The 19,525-nt window shown below is 36.9% G+C and overlaps 1 protein-coding gene across 1 annotated transcript in view; it reads right to left on the bottom strand.

Moving 5' to 3' along the window:
* The window catches only part of mitfb (melanocyte inducing transcription factor b), a 65,774-nt gene that overhangs the window by 5,664 nt on the left and 40,585 nt on the right, over positions 1-19,525 (bottom strand). Inside the window, 8 exon segments of the mRNA XM_048179526.1 lie at positions 4,993-5,140; positions 5,285-5,360; positions 5,556-5,612; positions 6,556-6,648; positions 6,823-6,940; positions 9,042-9,140; positions 12,993-13,160; positions 13,162-13,224. Of these exon segments, the coding sequence (XP_048035483.1) occupies positions 4,993-5,140; positions 5,285-5,360; positions 5,556-5,612; positions 6,556-6,648; positions 6,823-6,940; positions 9,042-9,140; positions 12,993-13,160; positions 13,162-13,224 (822 nt within the window).

The following is a 19,525-nucleotide window of genomic DNA, read 5'->3' as shown; positions in this document are numbered from 1 at the left end:
ATCGGCTAATAACCCTTGCATTGGTTTTTGATTAAAGACAACAAGGGCACATTTATGTTTTTAATAAATTGTGTAAAAGGATATCTTAAGTTCACTTTCTATCACTCAATTTGACGTTGTATCTAATGAGAGACACTAGGGGTCACTCTTGGGAACCCCAAACAACTTTGAAAAGGCCAATGATGTTGGCATGTAGAATTTGCATGTCTGGCCACTCCCCTGGACATACAGTACAGGTATAAAAAGAGGCCAGCGTGCTCTAAACATTCAACTTTGTTCTTCAGAGCCGAAGCACTGCATCTCTTATGTGTGAAAAAGAGAAGCAAGTTCCACACTTCAGTGGTCTCCCCTCTCATTTGTGCACTGATAAGTGCATAGAGTTCCCCTGGGTGCATGAGCAGTGCTAAAAGACACTATTTCCTTAGAGAAAAGAGCAAATTCCTCTAAAAGAGCAGCATGGCGGATTGCGCCTTTTTAAAGATGCCTTTCCATCAGTGTCCTTCTGGTTGTGGCCGGTTCCTCTCTCCCTCTGATGGCCACGAACACTGTCTTCAATGCATGGTTCGGTCTCATGCGGTGACAGCGTTTGTGGATGGTTCATGCTCTCACTGGATGGTTTTGGGAATGTTGAGGTTGTGGCTTGCGTTTTTGTAAAAAAGACTGCAAACAACCTCAGCTGCCTAACATCCTGGTCCTTCTACCTCTGGATACGAGGCCTCAGTGGTGAGCGCTGAGGGCAATTTGAGCTCTGCATCTGGAGCACACTCGCTGGGTGAATCTCAGCAAACCTCCCGTGCCTCAGCACGCTCGTTTCCCCAGCTGCAGCTTCCGAGTGAGATAGGTGGTTCACCTCTTGGTGAATTTAATATCTCATTGGGGGCTCCAGAGGATGAGGAGCTTTCAATTCGCAACATTAGAGGATGAGCTATTGCCTTTAGATGCAGAAGATTCGCCTGGTCTCCCGATCTCGGGTGTGACAGCTCAGGCTGAGTCTACATAATGCTACCACATGGAGGAATTGCCCGAGGCTCCCATCCAGGGCCTGTAAGTTTCCTCATCTCTTACAGCAATTGCTTACAGTGCCACTGGCCAGGCTGCCTCCACTCTGCATGCTATGGCCATCCAAGCAGGTCTATCAGGCCAGATTGTTAAATGAATTGCATGAGGGTAGTGCTGATCCAGAGCTTATGCAGGAACTGTGCTCATCAACCGACTTCGCCCTCCGGGCAACAAAGGTCACAGCACAGGCTCTGGGTCAGACAATGTCAACACTTGTGGTCCAGGAGCGCCACCTATGGCTCAACCTTGCAGAGACAAAACTGTTGAGGACTTAACACAGCAGTTCTCAGCAGTAAAGAAGCAGATGGAGGCCATCAGTCACATCTTACCTCTGTGTGGGTCAGCCACCAGATCCCTGAGGCTTCAGCCCCAGCCTGCTCATCACAGAGCGTGATCCGAGGTTGCACCGGCCCCAGCCACAAAGGAGCCTGGGTTGGCAGCTAGATCGTGACGGTCCTCTTGTGAAGGTGCCACCCGCCCCTCGCATGCTACGGTTTCTACGGGACGTTAACCCTTCTGACATGGCAGGACTTGCTCCGCCTCGCCACAAACCACCCACCCTCGGCACACCCTCGGTGTGCTCTACACCTCAGTGCGAGGTGAGATCGAGGCTCTCCTCCGGCTGCAAATTATGGTCCTTCTGAGGAAGGACACCATAGAGCCTGTCCCTCCAGCCGAAATGAAGAAGGGGTTTTACAGCCTTACTTCATCATACCCAAGAAAGGTGGTGAGTTGCGACCAATCTTAGACCTCCCAGTACTGAATCAGGACCCTGCACAAGCTTCAGTTTAAGATCCTCATGCAGAGACATATGCTGACGTATGTCTGGCATCAAGTTTGGTTCACAGCGAATAGACCTGAAGGACGCATACTTCCTTGTCTCGATCCTCTCTTGACACAGAGGCGAGCACGTCAGCTGAGTGACTGAGGACTTCAGTTGCTGCTGACTCCAAAGGAGAAGATGGTGGTCCAGTTGTGACATGCGACGGGAGCAGACACCACCCTGGCAGTTGATGTACTCCACCACCGCAGTGTTCTCCATGCGGATCAAAACATGCTTGCCCTGAACCAGTGGACGGAACTGCTTCAGGGCAAATATCACAGCCAACAACTCTAGGCAGTTGATGTGCCAATGCAAACAGTGTCCCGTCCAGTGCTCTGAAATTGCACGTCCCTTGCACACAATGCCCCAGCTCATGTTGAAGGCATTTGTTGTGACAACAACATGCATGGACATTCGTTCTAGTGGAACACCTGCCCATAGAAAGGTGAGGTCTGACCAAGGGCTGAAAGTGCGACAACAGATGCCCATCTTGGGAAGCCAATGCTGAAGCGGTCTCATATATATCAACCCCAGTGGTGCGTCTGCAGCTGAGAAACAGCTGATTTGGAGTCGATTTGGCGAGGCTCAATTCGACCTGTTTGCCTCCCAGGAATCCTCCCATTGTGCTCTGTGGTATTCTCTGACCCATGCTCTTGACACAGATGCACTAGTGCACAGCCTGGCCCCGGCACTTTTCCCCCAGTGAGCCTCATTGCACAGACACTGTGCAAGGTCAGGGAGGAAGGAGAACAAGTTCTGATGGTTGCACCCTACTGACCCAACCAGACTTTGCTTTCATGCTGATGGCATCGACCCCTCCCTGGCAAATTACCCTGAGGAAGGACTTTCTTTCTCAGGAGTAGGGCACTAACTGTCACCCGCGCCCACACCTCTGGAACCTCCATCTCTCATTTGACACGTCTCGTTCCCTCCATCAGGAAACAGAGGTTACATTAGTAAGCGAGACGTTATTTTTAAGTGTTTTTTAACATCATTTTTAGGCATCATTCTTAAAAATAAAATCCAAAGTGCAAACAGCTACATTTATGTGCAATTGTAGTGTACTTAAAATCTTAAAAGTATATAAAAAAACACACCTGCAAATATACTATTAATGAAATAAGAGGCTGCTTAAGTGAATTTAAAGAGAGTACTCTTTCATGACTGTTTCTTAACACACTTTTAAAAAGTGTCAAATGTCAAATTAAGTTAAGTACATTTTAATTCATTAGGTTTTAATAATCTTTTGTCGTAAGAAGTACACTTATTTTGATGTGTTGACTAACATACTAAAGCACATGTAAAGTACTTGATTATAATTTTATCTGTAGTGTTATTCGATATTTAAAGTTAATATATTTTAAATGTACTAAATTGCAACATCATTACAAATGTGTAATTACTAGGGCTGTCAAGCGATTCAAATTTTTAATCTTATTAATTACATGATGATTAATTAATTTAATTAATCGCAAAAGTCATTATTGTGTTAAATGTGAAAAGCATCAAATAGACATTACAAAAAGTAGCTTTAGAAAGAAATATTTTATTTGATTCAACATAGAATTTATTACACATAAAATTTTAGGCTACAACGGCCAAGTTTTTTTTTTTTTTTTTTTTTTCAAAAAAAGAAGCTGCATCTGAATTTAGATATATTTACAGACAAAAACAGTTTTGGTTACCAACATTCTTCAAAATATCTTCTATGTTCTGCAAAAGAAAGAAAGTCATACAAGTTTGAAATGACACGAGGGTGAGTAAATGTAAATAAACAGAATTATAATTTTTGGCCAAACTATCCCCAAAATATGAAAATATTTTTTAATGAAATTATACTCTAAATAAGTAACTAAAACTGCCAGAAGGTGGTGGCAAATATCTAAACGAGTAAGTCATTCATGAGCCATTCATTCATTTTATTTGTTCAAACAGGAATGAAGTAAATGGGTGTATGACATCAAAGTACCGCCACAGTGATTCGAAAGCATATGGAGCTGTCTGCTCTCTAATTGCTCTTGTGGTAGTTTGATGTCATACACATGATCAATCAAATATCGATGATCAATCGGTCTGTGCAGCACTGCTTCAACCTAATGGCTCTCTTTATGAATGGGCCATTGAATCATTGGGTCACCTGATTGATTCACCCAAAGCACGGATTCATTCAGAAATGAAACACTGCTGTGTGTTGCTCGGAGACTCACAACAGTTCTGCTCTGGCTTTACAGGTAATATTTTCGTTGGCAAAATTGAGCAAAAACAGAATATTTTGTCTAAAATATAACACAATATTAACTTCTTATTTATTGAACTGTTGTTGGGACAAAAACAGCACTCGTGTGATATTGCGCTCGTTACTTATGTGATATTGCTTAACTATATAATTTCATATAGGCCTATATATGAGACAAAAATTAATACAAGGCCATTTTGCCCTGATATCTTGAATTTTAGGGGCCTTTTAACTGCATTCTATAGCTCCATCATGTTGCTGCATTGCATCATGTTCGTCAACAATCAACTGTATAAAATGTAAGATAACCTACGTAGGTCTGTGACTGGGCGGGTGCATTAAATGCGTTAAATTATTTTAACACGTTATTTTTCCATAACTAATTAATTAAATAAAAGTGTTAAATCAACAGCCCTAGTAATTACAAATATATTTAAATACATGACATACAAGTTTCAAAAGAAATTACATTAAAGTATATTTTAGTTTACCATAAATGCTTGTCAGTACATTCAAAAGTATACTTGAACCCTATTTCAAAGACAATAGAAGTAATTATGAAAAAAAAGTTGTACTTAAGTGGGTCAAAAAAGCACTCTTAAGTGCAGCTAATTGCATTTAATATAATTTTAAACTATAATACATTTTCATTTAATTGTAAATAGCATGTATTCGGGTACACTTAGGCATATTCTTTTAAAGTTTATTATTTGCGTAATAAGTACTCTTTTTAAAAGTATGCTAAAGCGTACTTCTTCTTCACAAGGATAATTATGGTCAATTTGCTTTTTCTCTAGATTTAGATGCAATTACATTGGTAGTTTATGACATTACTGGCAGTGCTGTTGGCCAGGCTGGGATCTGTCAAACTGACCTGTATCCTGAGCATCAGGTGACGGTTGGCGTGTTCCAGCTTCTTCTGACGGTTCTCAAGCTCTTTGGCGCGCTGCTGCTCTCTCTGAAGTTTCCTGATGTAATCCACAGAGGCCTTAAGAATAGTGCCCTTGTTCCAACGCATGTCCCTGAGGAACACACACACGTCCTCAGCTGACAACAGCACATCTGATAGTACTCTCTATGTACAGCATCAGCATCTGCTGTAATAATAGCATGTATTCATCTGGTTCATGTGTAACTGTTTATCTATTGAACATTGTTGTCCTTACGGGTCATTTGATTTAGGAATCAGAGTCCCTAGTTCTTTGATTCGATCGTTAATGTTGAATCTTCGTCGCCTCTCAACTGAAACAAATGAAAAATGCATGTTATACTACACACTCAAATCACATTTACAGTAATCCACTAAGAAAGTATGTGGGACTCAGACAATAACTTTGTCTGAGCCATTTTAGCTTATTTTTACAAACTGAGGGACGAGTCGAATGACTGTCTTTGGTAATCGGAATCAGGCTTTAGGACATAAAAAAGGAAACTCACTTAAGTTATGGTTGTCCTTTTTTTGCCTTTCCTTTGCGAGAGCACGAACTTCTGCCTCTAAAAAATACAAAGGGAGGTGAGAGGAGAAACTGAAAGCAGGACGTTTATTTATTTCACAGATGTGAAACTGGCACCCTTGTAATGTCACTGCAGTCAACTTTTATAGCATATTTTCTCTCACCCAAATCCCTTGTCCATAAAATCTAGATCACTTCCTCTACATAATATGAACAGCGATTTTCTCTTTGGCTTCATTTGTAATAAAATACCATCACATAGAGCTTTTACTTTTACCGTAGTATAGAGTATGCATACTGTGAGTAAATATTCTGTATGCATATAAATACTCAGATGACCTATTGTTTTTGCCATAATTTGCAGTATATAATAAATGGCACTACATAGAATACTGCATCCACAATGCAGTGTGCTAGAATTGACCTTCCACTTCTACATAAAATTGAACTAAATAACTATTTATAGCAACTTTACAAGATCACATGACAACAATGTTTCACACAATACTTTGTTAAAATAGTAGCTGCCAAGTAGTGTACATTACCCATTACCTACACAGTATTTTCTTAGTAGTAAGGTAGTATTCAGTTCTGAACATTGAATAGAAAACAATATATATTATATATATATATTTTTTCATTCAACAAGAGTGCATTCAATCAAAAGTGACAGTAAAGACATTGATAATAATAAGGAATGTTTCTTGAGCAGCAAACTGGCATTTTAGAATGATTTCTGAAGGATCATATGACAATTTACTTCACAATATTGCTGCTTATATACATATATATATATATATACACACACACACACACACACACACACACACACACGTATATATAAACACACACACACTTTTTTAAAAACATTTTCTTATGTACCAATATGAGCATGTTCATGTGTAAATCAAATCCATAAAATTATTATTAAGTTTCAGAGATGACACAGTCATGCAGACAAGGAGAGGAATTGTTGAACGTACCCACAGGAAACCCTTCAGGCCTTTGATAGTTCTCAAAGTTGCTACAGGAGCTGGGCTTGTCCATCATGTGCATCATGGCTGGAGATGGAGTAACTATGTAGCATATGAGCATATATGTTTGCAATTTCAGTCTTATCATTCACAGGACATTTTTACTGACTTTAACAGGTAAAACACAATTCAGCACATCGTCAAAAGGCCTGAAGGGTCTTAGACGCTATAGAATGGCATTAACCAACTCATCCATTGTTAGATAAATGCATTTACCAGAGAATTCCCTTTTAATGTTGGGCAGGTTAGCAGGGCATGAGTTACTAATAGAGAGTCCAGGAGGAGGCATGCCTGGGTTACTGTACAAGTCCAAGAGGTTCGCTGACACAGGAATCTAGAGACAAAAGACCATATACATTTCATTGTCTCACTTTACTGAAGTGTATCTTATTGTGAAGTACGTCATATGGCTTCACAAGACTTTTTTTTTCTCACAAAAACAGCTTGAATGTTCTTCCTAACATCTAAAAACATGTCCAAGGATTTGGAAGTCCAGTTCCTATGGATTTGGAATGATATGGGAGTGAGTAAATGATGACAGAATGATCATCACTATTCATTATTCCTTTGACAGACATTAGATCAGGTGATGACAGCTGGAACATGCTGCTTTCTGCAAAACTGACACCAACAACAGCTCTGATTGTGTGAGAAGACAGAAAGAGACAGTCTCATGAAATTCACTGTTAATTTGAATATATACTTGAGTCATTTTTGGAGCAAGAGGTCAGGGTTTAACTGGTTAGCATTGTTAGCCCCTGCTGGTAGATGCCGTAATTACAAAAAAAAAAAAAACATCTTTCTCCATTGATGGCCTTTCAAAAGTAGCCATGTATTCTGACATTTTTTTTTTTTTACAAGCAGCAAAAAATAAAACAAGCAAAAAATAAAAAAATAAATACAAAAAAAGCTAAAACAAAGTAAAATAATAAATATTTAATTATATTAACTTTTCTGCAAACAAATTAAATAAATACATATTTATTTCTAATATATTACTACTATTTTTTGTTTTTTGAAAGCAAAATAAAATAAAAAATAATGTCATAATATTAACTTTTTGCAAGTAAAATTACATATAAAAATACATATGTTTTACTATTATATTACTACCATTTTTAGGCAAAATAAAATAATAAATATTTCATTATAACTTTTTTGCAAGAAAAATTAAATAAATAGATATTTATTACTAATATATTACTACAGATTTTTGTTTGTTTGTTTTGAGGCAAAATAAAATGTATTAAAAATCTTTACACTAACAGTTTTTTGCAAGAAAAATACAAAAAAGATATTATCTTTTTACTATTATATTACTATTTTTTTAAATAAAATGTAAAATATTTAATTATATTAACAGCTTATTTTGTTTTTGCAAGCAAAATAAAAAATAAAATAAATATTTATTTATATTAACCATTTTTTTGCAAGCAAAATTAAATACATATTAAATACATAAATACATATTAATACGTTTATTAGAATGGCATCTACGCTAATATCTGTCTCTCTGCTTATCCTGAGGTTTTCCGGGTGCTGGATCCAGGCCGTATCCAGATCAGATGGAGAACCTGTGTCTGGACCTGACTACAACGTAGCCCAGGAGACAATGGGCCTACAGATCCAGTTCTGGCTGCATCTATAATTCAGATTTTTAATCCCCGTATCCGCTTACATATATTTATATAGAATCTATTTTTAATCTCTATAATAAAAATGTATAATTCAGATTTTGATCTCCATATCCATTTACATATATTATATATATCTTCCAAGGGTTTTTTTCCCTCCTAGGACTTTTTTCCCAGTGTTAGCACGCTGGGTTTTTCTCCTAGGGGGTTTTTTCCACCCCTGGGAGTCAGCCGACATTGGCTTAATGTAGCACCATCTTGTATATGTTACATATTACCACGCTTGTTTGTACAGCTTATTTTTAACCACTTCCCTTTTTTCTGTGCTTCTAATATGTAAAGCTGCTTTGAAACAATTACCAATTGTAAAAGCGCTATATAAATAAATTTGACTTGACTTGACTTATTACTATTAAAGTACTACTATTTGTTGAAGGCAAAATAAAATAAAAATTTCATTATATTAACAGATTTTGCAAGCAAAAAAATACTTATTTCATTGTAAGTAAAAAAAAATAGATAAGTAAAATAATAATAAAAAAAAACCCTGCATTTTATTACTACTGTTTTTATAGTGTTCTTAAAATCATGAAATAGACCTATATATTTCCCTAGTAGTCACCAGTGAAGGGTTTGGCACAGTCCATGTGCTCATGATGCCTTAAAACAAACAGCACTATTATACAAAATCTACATATATACAGTATATGTCCTTCCATGTATTCACATTAGTATTTACAAGAGCTGAAAATGTAAGAATGAATAAGCGAGGTTACAGAAAAAAGTAAATTTTTTATCTACCGTATTGGCCATCTGAAGTCCGGGGTCCAAGGAGAGTCCCATGATATCATCATTGTAACTTGATTCCAAACTTATTATGTCGTCAATGACATCATCCATCTGAGAGAAATCAAAAACAATCAGGTGTCAACAGCTGTCAGAGGTCATCCGCTGAGGTATAGTGTAACATTGTGAAGAGAAATCAAGTGTCTAGTGTGCTGGAATAACACAACAGTTCAAATCCATCCATTTCCTATGCTGAAAATCACTCTGATTAAACCGATGTAGTTCCTCTGAGTTGCGCTCATCCTGCCAGTGCCAAACCCTCTCTAATCTATTAACACGTATTTTAGCGCAGCTCTCTCTCTCTATCACACCGTGAGCAGTGACGCAGTCCACACCAGCTGTTTCAGCAACACGTTCACAGTGCTGTTGGCTTTGCTCCTTCACTGAAATCATTTTTAATGATTAACAGGTAATGAGACATCTTCATGATGTCGCTATCTATTTATACATCATTTACAGATGTTGATGGAGTTGTGAGGAATGTGTTTGTCGCGTGAACCTATCAGGAAACCATCAACTCTGTCTAGACTTCTTTACCGGTTTCCGTCTCAAGATCCCAGACATCCATGTTTGTGATCTTGTCGTAAACCCTGACAGAACCTCACGAAAAACAAAGTCCGGATCATATCTCACCTCAAAATTAAAAGGAAAAGGAAATATTTGAATTTGTATTGAAGCCTGTTTTGTACCATCATTCAATTATGACTTTATTTTCAAGACAATTCACTTTTAGATTTTATTAGTGTCGGTTATACATGCAATAATACACTCCCCAGACACTTTATTAGGTACACCTCGGCTAGTACCGGGTCGGACCCTACCCGTAATTTTTCTGGTCCATAATGTCATGATAGCATCACACAGTTGCTGCAGATTTGTCGGATACACATCCATGATATGAATCTCCTTGTCCACCTACATCCCAAAGCTGCTCTATTGGATTGAGATCTGGAGACTGTGGAGGTAATCTGAATTTAGTGAACTCATGTCCTGTTCAAGAAACCAGTTTGAAATGATTTGAGCTTTGTGAAATGAGCATTACTGCTGGAAGTATCCATCAGAAGATGATACACTGTGTGTCATAAGAGATGGACATGGTCAGCAAAAATACTCAGGTACTGTAGGCTGTGGCATTCTAAACAATGCTTCAGATGGTTCTAAGTGGGCTCAAAGTGTGCCATGAAAAAATATCCCCCACACCATTACACCAGCACCGACCGGCCTGAACCGTTGATACAAAAACGGTGGTAAAAAGTGGAGGAAAATAGGCAAAATCCACAGAATAAGAGAAAAATATTTTGTTGTGCCTTTGGATATCAGAATTGGAATGCAAAAAATATAGTCTTCATTTTTATAGAATCAGACGCCCTTTGAAGCTAAACGCAGATGCTTATGTTTTAAGTAACAGACTGGCACTGATGAAACCTGCAATGATTAGTCTACTATTAAAGCATGAATTTGATGTAAACAGAATTCACATATGCAGTTCATATGGGACATACATACATAGCAGTTATAGCATGAAATAATATTTAAACCTATAACATTTTACATAGATAACTTATAACATATAACATTTTTATCTCACAATTCTGACTTTTTTCTTGCATTTTCATGTTTATATCTCCCAGTTCGGACTTTATAACTCACAATTGTGAGTTTATATCACAATTCTGAGGGGAAAACTCAAATTTCTAAGGAAAAAAAGAGGAAAAAAGGAAAAAAGACAAAATAACGAGTATATCTCACAATACTGTTTTTCGTTCTAAGAATTGTGAGATATAAACTCGAAATTAACTTTTTTATTCTTTTATTCCGTGGCTTCCACAGACTGCTATTGCAGAACTGTCATTTTCTGCAACCAGGTAGGTTCTGCCCACAAAACACAAAATAGGTCTATTCTGATGCTCAGTTTGTACTTCAGCAGATTCGTCTTGACCATGTCTACATGCCTAAAGGCATTGAGTTGCTGCCATGTGATTGGCTGATTAGATATTTGTGTTAACGAGCAGTTGAGCAGGTGTACCTAATAAAGTGGCCGGTGAGTGTATATTCATTGTATTTATACACATGAAAATGCAAAAATTAATATAAATTAGTATAATTTATGAATGTAAGTTAATATAAAATCAAAGCATCAAATAAGTTTGAAAAAATCTGCAGCAATTACACCAATGCAGCCATTATTTGGTAACACTGTACCAATAAGGTCCATGTTAATTAATGCATTAAGTAAGGAATAATTGACGATGGGCTGTTGAATTCTTAGAAAATAATGCACACCCAAGGTGGTAATGCTATTACACCTCAGGTGTGCATTATTTTCTAAGAATTCAACGGCCCAGAGTCAATTATTCCACTCATACTACGGTTACCACACCTCAAAACACTTTATCCGATGTTGTATTTCAATTAATTTGTCAGGTTTTTGTCCTTAAAACACCCTTGTGTGTGGGAATAATTTCTTACGCATCTTATCCCAAGCCTCTGTTGCTAATACCAAAACGTAATTTCAGAACTAGTAGCCTAGGAGCCTTGATAGCAGAATAATACCGTTGATACAGATATTAACGCAGTTGAGAGAGAGAGAGAGAGAGAGAGAGAGAGAGAAAATAAGCAGCATATGTGAATTAGCCTACCTGAGTCTGTGCAAGTGTGCATCTCTCACGGCAGCAGTGTCTCTACTAATAGCAAAACTATAAGTTTATCTACCACAAGCACCACACAGTTAATACGTCGCTGGTGAGAAATGTCACGTATCTTTTAAGTTACTAACCTATTTTACCGATTAATTTGTCTGAGCAGCACTGACCAAACATTTCTGTGCGAGTTTGTGTCCGTACTATACAGTACGTGTGTACGTTTGGAAGAGAGAGAGAGTGTGTGCTTTCATGACACAATAAAACGTATTTTGGCAAAAAACATGACAATAATTTGTTGTTTTGATCCTATTGTTTAGGATTTGCTTGGTCAATGCCAGTGTGGGTTTAGTTTCTTTTGCGGTTGTAGGTTGTAAGGACCTATTTAAATAACTGAAATCATTTGGCGAAGTGATATGGAACTGCAATGCGGTCAAGACCTGCCTAGAACTACTTTAGCCGTGCGTTTCCCTGAAAATAATTGTACACCTTAGAACTTTGGTCAACCAATCATTCAACAGCCCCATAGTATAACTAACATTAACAATGAACAAAAAACTTGTTACAGTTTATTAATCATTGTTAACGTTAGTTAAAGGGCTAGTTCATCTCAAAATGAAAATTCCTTCATTAATTACTCACCCTTCATGTCGTTCCACACCCGTAAGTCTTTATTCATCTTCAGAACACAAATGAAGATCTTTTTGATAACAGAATGCTCTTCTGAACAAACCTCTTCTGGAAGCTCAAACGTGCTGCCTAACCAATGAGGTTCATTCTCATGTGTTACACAGCACGTTTGAGCTTCCGGAAGAGGTTTGTTCTTGGGCGTTATTCAGGTTCGGTTGAGCTTCTGCTTAAGTTCGCAAAGGTCGTCAATGGAAGGAAATCTGACAGCATTCTGTTATCAAAAAGATCTTTGTTTGTGTTCTGAAGATGAACGAAGGTCTTACAGGTTTGGAATGACATGAGGGTCAGTAATTAATGACAGAATTTTCATTTTGGGGTGAACTAACCCTTTAATAAATATAAACCCGCTCATCCTTTAAATAATATTAAAAAAATACAAGTTTCGATTTTAATAATGTATTAGTAAATGTTGAAATTAATGATGACTAACATTAATAAATGCTAAATGCTAAAGTATTTTTCATGTTAACTAATGATAACAAACAGAACTTAATTGTAAAGTGTTACCCATTATTTTTAGAAAGTAGAAAGTAAATTATTCTGGTATTCTTTATTGTAATTGAAACAGTGTTGTTACCTCTTTCTCGCAGTTGGAGTTGAGGGTCAGTAAGGCCATGGGACTGTTGGGGGCGCTGTTGCCCGGCCCCGGAGGCATTCCCCCGTGATCGGCGGCCTGGCTGGGACACGGCAAGCTCACAGCCTGCGATCCGAGCTTTCCTCCCAGTGTGGTTGATAGATACGCCTTTCACCTGCTGCCTCTGTGCCTGCTGGATGTGATACTTTGTGGGATTTTCAAGATGCGTTTGAACCTTGAGACAGAGAGAGAGAAAGAGAGGAAGAGTTAGAATCGCAGACAGTTCGCTGACAGCTAAATAATGGCACATTACACATGATGTTCTCCAGAAAGAACAATGTGACACATTAGCTGCTTTTCCACCGTCGGCCAAACAGTTCTAAGAATGGTAAGGAATGGTTCCAGTTATATTTACAAACTGTTCTCGGGCCAGAATTCCCATCATGGTTGTCTAACCGTACTGAACCGTGCTGGAAGAATGTGTGTAGTGATGTCGCCACTCAGGATTGGTCACTTGTCTGTTGCCTGGCTGCCAGTTTCTTGCGACGTTATTAATAAAATAAAAAGAAATATCTGATCATCCATAATGCAATCACTATTTACATCTCATGTTGTTTGTAAACTCATGTGTGACGTATTTATATTATATTCCAAAGAGATCCGTTATCAGTCCTATAGTGAAAAATTAAACCATATCAGTACCGGATCGGAATGGAATGCAACGGTTAAGCAGTGAGAACCGTTTGGCCCATGGTGGAGAAGCGACTACAGTGTACTATGTAGTTTAAAAGATTTAAAAAACAATCAACTTAATTTTGTTTTTTTAAATTAATTTAAAATTGATTTTTTTTATAACTAGATTATGCTGTTAATTGTTGCTGTTTATCTGTGGTTATTATGTTATAATAGTGAAATATAAGTGACACACAAATGAAATTATTTTTTTTATTTTCTTTTGATCTAAAAATTACAGACAGACAAACAAACAAATAATCAGCAAAGAGTGAAATGTCTAAACATGTTTCATAAACTTTTCACCCCAAAACAACAATACCAATAATGTATTGTTTTTAATAGATGTCTTAATTATCATTATTATTACTCATGATTAAAACACTTAATTATTTTTATGCCATATGTAACTTCCAATAATTCTGTCATCACTGACTTCCTCAAATTAATAATAATTACTGTTATTTTCCCCAAAATAGACTCCCATTCTATTCACAGCACAATTATTCATCTCTTAAGAGTCCTTAAGTTCCTCCTCCACATGAACCAAACAAAATGACCTTTACACTCACAAATCACTGGTGTTCGTTTATTCTCATTAATATTATTATTAGTACTAGTAGTTTTAGTTTAAGTATTTATTATAAATATGTTAGAGCACTTTATGGCTGTGAATGAATCCTCAACCTTGAACACTGTTTGACCAACTGAAGCTACTATCTATTAAATTGACTTAACCAATAATGATTGCAGCTGGTTGTGCCTTAAAAAGGGGTGAATAACTGATTAGTTTTGTCTGTTGAACAATTAGTGCAAGACACAACAAACACAACTGACGTTGTGCTGTTTTATGTAAAAATATGCCTCTCTGCTTTATAGAGCAACTTTGACGTCAGTGTCAGGTTAAAACAATGGAGTCTTTCTGCAGCTCCAGAGCAACAAACGTCTCCCACCTCCATCCTATTTACAGAAGAGACTCTTTGCCTGTCTAATTCAGGCCAGAGCGGAGTAATTCAAATCTCAGTGCTATAAACGTGAGAAAGGCTGACGAAACACACGTGTGATCTTTGACAACTAAACCGTCACATTTCCAGCTGTTCCCTGAGGAACGATAAAGTATGCATGAATAAACTGAATGTCATCCGTATAACAACACTCACTCTAAAACAAGTCAGTAAAAATAGGGTCCAAAAATTGTGCTGATGTAAGGGTTAGGGTTAAAGGAAATGTCAGAATGGTAAAAATTACGTTTACCTTTTACCATTACTTTATTAAGAAAGTCATGCAGGTTTGGAACAACTTTTTATGCCATTTATTTTTCTTGTGATTCTAAAAATTTATCTAGAGATCAGAATATCATAGAGAGGCAGACGCGACGCAAGTGTTTTTTGCTAGTTTTAGCCTGACGCGGTTATCATTTTCACGTCCAGTGCCACATTGTTTAAATGCAAATGCACTCGTGCCCATATGAGTGCCCATGGGCGTGCTGGTCTGAAAACAAGGTGTGTTCAGGTGCATTGTTGGTGCGTTGCTATTTTGAAGCAACTAAAAACGACTGCGCCATTGACCCACAAAAAACTGGTCTAAAGTCAATGGCGCAGTATATATAAAATGGCGCCAACCATTTTTTTCCGTCGTTAAAATAGCAAAAGAGGATTTAGACATGCCCTAAGTGCATGGAAGGATGGCAAAACTGAAATGTATTAAACATATACTTAATAAAAACAGAGAAATATACATCATAAAATAAGTAAATTAGCCAATTTTGTTTAAATGAAGGATTGCGGAAACGAGTACACCCTAGATTTAATTCAACAAATGTCTAATATTCTAATACTTAGTATGTCCTCCATGATTTTAAGTATACTGCTCTCACCCTTCTTGGCATGCAGTGTACAAGAATAAGACAAATTATCACATCTGTTCTGTTTAACTCCTGGATGATGACCTCCTTAAATGCCCTGATCTTTAATGAGAAGTGTTGCTCAACTCGTCTCTACAGAATAACCCACAGGGTCACCTAGGGAGAAAGCATCATTGTCATGTTGAAAAAATGCCCAACAACACAGGGAATGAGGAGAGAGTAGCACCTTCTGTTTCAAGTTTTTGTATTACATCACACAGTGATGAAGCAACTCCCACATTCAGCACTCATACATCCCTATTAGGGATGTGTATCTCCATAACTGAGGCCAATACGATACGCATCTTGATGCATAGCCAACGATAAATTAAAGATACATATGAAGCAGCTACAGATGCGATGCTATACAATTCACCCCATTGCGATCTGATTTCAATTCCATTCAACACAATCCAATACGAGCAATGGAAAAAAAATATGATGCTATGCAATTCAATATGTAGGGCCCTATGAAATCCATTTTTCTGGATTCCATTTTAATGGTTTAATTCATTTATTTTTTTTATTCAAATGAAATTTAAATAAACCCTTTTATTTTTGGGCAAACAATGTGCTGCACAACAGGTTTACTGTTAAAATTTAAAAAAAAATGGATGAAAAATTGCGATTATTCCTTTAAAAATAAAGTCTTAATAATTATTGTATTATTTATTATTATTATTATTAGTAGTAGTAGTAGTAGTACATTAAAGGGTTAGTTCACCCAAAAATGAAAATTCTGTCATTAATTACTCACCCTCATGTCGTCCCACACCCGTAAGACCTTCAAAAAGTACAAAAAGTATTCTTGTCGCTTCATAACATTAAGGTTGAACCACTGTAGTCACATGAACTGTTTTAAATATGTCTTTTATACCTTTCTGGGCATTTGAAAGTGTAAACTTATTAACTTGTTGTCAATGGAGACATCACTGAGCCACCAGATTTTATCAAAAATATCTTAATTTGTGTTCCGAAGATGAACGAAGGTCTTACGGGTGTGGAACTACATGAAAGTGAGTAATTAATGACAGAAATTACAATATACTGTACAATAGTAATATTGTACTACAATAGTAATAGGGCTATTCTGTTACAAGTTAAACTGAACTTTTATTTTGATGAGTTGCTGTAAATATCTTGAAGTTTCTGTGTGTATATGATATGACAATAGTTTTTCTCAAATTAAACAGTAAAATGCTCATGAAGTGACTCTCAGAGCAGCTCTGGAGATGAAGTTTAGGTGTTCATATCATCATATTGTCAGATGAAGACACTGGAAAAAACACTGAGCGTCATGCATGCTTCAGAATGTGTAATAAATGTATTTGCAGAACATGCAGGATTCATATTCAAATAGTCTTCTTGCGGTTTAATATTCGCAGACACTAGTCCACATTGCGATTTGTACCCAACTTCGTTTGATTTATTCATCCAAAATTTGACAAATTCCCTGACATTCTGCGTTATACAGTAAATTCAGTTTTTATGAACGGATTCCGCGATTCCGTCTATGTTTTCAGCATCACGGAAATCATAGGGCCCTAAAATTTGGTACAGATAGATCACTTTTATTTCTTTGGTTCAGACAGACAGCAAATCATAAATTAACTTAAGTGCCTTCTGACTTCTAACGTATGGCTCTTTCACAAACAGGCCTTTGTAGTGCCATGTTAATCTATATACTGAGACTCTCAGGACACGCCTCGGTCTCCGTAGTGTTGTGATATGTCATATACACATAGCAGCAGTGGTGATGAGAGAACGCGCTTGAGAAACAGTTTAGAGATGAGAAATCAATCTACATATAAAATATTGGTCACATATTATTGGTCACTTTCTAAATAATAAAAGTATAGCAGATCTCCTAATAATAAATAAATCAGTTTTTACCGATGCAAATATGTTAGAAATGATGCATCGCGATGCACACTTTTTTAAATTGATGCATTGCATTGTTAACTTTTATGCCGATGCACTGAATCTTACTATCCCTAATCCCTATATCAGAGCTTTACAACCACTGAACTTTACTGTGTGAACCAGGCACTTCACACTGTGCTCCTCCTCCAGCGACACCATGCTGTTAGATCCAAAATGATTGATTTGGTCTCATGAGACCAGAGTATGGATTCCCAGAAGTTTATATTTTGGAAAAGGCTAATTGACTTTATTGGCTACAGTAAGTAGTTCCAGTGTGGACAACAACCATGCATGTCACTTCTGCAGGCTGCATCTTACCATGTGGAATAAGCAGTCACTCTTTTCATAGCTTTTGCTGGCTCTGAGACACTCGCTTGGTATTTCTCCTGCTCTTTGTCTATCAAAAAATCACTCATCACTAAATGAAAGCTTAAAATGAAGGCCTGGTTATTTCAGAGGCCTTGTCAAGTCCATTGTTTTTGAATTTATGTGTTACTTTTGCAATATTTTCATATTTAAAACAATGATTTGGTAATCCTCTTGTACCACTGTCCTCTTTTGTGCTAAAAAAAAATAAGTCTTCTGACAGTTCTCTCCCAAGTGGTTCCATTGTTGTCAGCATTAAGTCTGAGAATGGTTCAGTGGGCTATATAACACTTTTAATTGGCAAGAAATTACTACTCTTTAAATGTTTTGGTACAACATACTTACCTGTAGATCAAAAATTTCCTTAAACTTACACCAAAAAAAAAAAAAAAATGTTTTATTTAGTAACTTTCAGAAGGATGTACTCATTTTTGCAACACAACATTTTATCGCTTTGTTAAGAAAATCATAATTTTCCTGAATAATTTTGACATGCTTCTTTGGTAATTGATCAAGCAGACTTGCTGGAACAACATGTCTTCTAAGTAAAGAGTAATTGCTAAATTTGCTAAGTTTCAGAGGAGGTGTACTCATTTATGCTGTGCACTGTATGTTGGGTAGAAGCAGACTTTCCTTTAAATAAGAGGGATCTATTCTCAGCATGGCTTGAGGGGATAGACTGGAAGTTCAGGAGGTTGTGGATGTCAAAGTTTCAACATAAAGCTATAAAGATTTTGTCCTAAGAGGAGAATTAAGTGGAGCACATTCAAAGGACTCTTTAAATCTATGTGCTGTGCTGTGCTACATATGTATACATTTGAATGTGGTCTATAAACAACCTTAAGAATGAAACCATGTGAAACAAAATGAAACATTTTATGAAACCACCGTTTAATGTTGGTACAGTGTTATTGAACGTTATCTGTAGTGCTAATAAAGCTTAATTACAAAGTAAAATTGAGAGTTAAAGCTCTTTTAAGATGTTACTGTAAGAATTTGAATGTAAAATCTGTTATTATTTACTAAGCATAAATGTAGCTTATTGTTGATATGACTTGTCTGCACATCCAAATTTGCAATTACGCATTAAGAGGTGTCTCGTCAGGTTTGATGATAATAGCTCGTACATGGTTGTCCTGTCACACATCAAGTCTGGTCTGGAGCCACACATCTTGGCATGCCATATTTTATTGTTCGCAAATGAGATTTTTTATTTTTGGTGCTAGACAGTTTCAATGTATGGAAAAAACAGCAGCTCAGATATTCTGCTAAACTTTACTGTTCAAGTTTGCAATTACATGAAGATTATTATTATTACATAAAATGAATCAATGGATTATGTTCCCACTAAAGTGGCAGATCTAAAGTTCAATAACAAACTGGTTCCTGCAGCTGAAAGTTTCTCAATCACATTTTGATAGAGAACAAGCTCAAGGAATTGAGAGGGCAAAAGCAACTAACAAAGATTTGTCTTCATCGTCTCATCTTTGGTTGAGTTGTGTGGTGGTCATTGCCTCTGGCCAGATACTGTCACAAGAACATCCTTCTCAATGCTGAGACTCCAAGAATGAGACACATTGTTTGAGGTTTTACAATATGACCAAACTCTTGC

Source organism: Megalobrama amblycephala, unplaced genomic scaffold (genome assembly GCF_018812025.1).
Source record: "Megalobrama amblycephala isolate DHTTF-2021 unplaced genomic scaffold, ASM1881202v1 scaffold230, whole genome shotgun sequence".
In the NCBI taxonomy this organism is placed as follows: domain Eukaryota; kingdom Metazoa; phylum Chordata; class Actinopteri; order Cypriniformes; family Xenocyprididae; genus Megalobrama; species Megalobrama amblycephala.
This window is presented reverse-complemented; position numbering and strand designations above follow the sequence as displayed.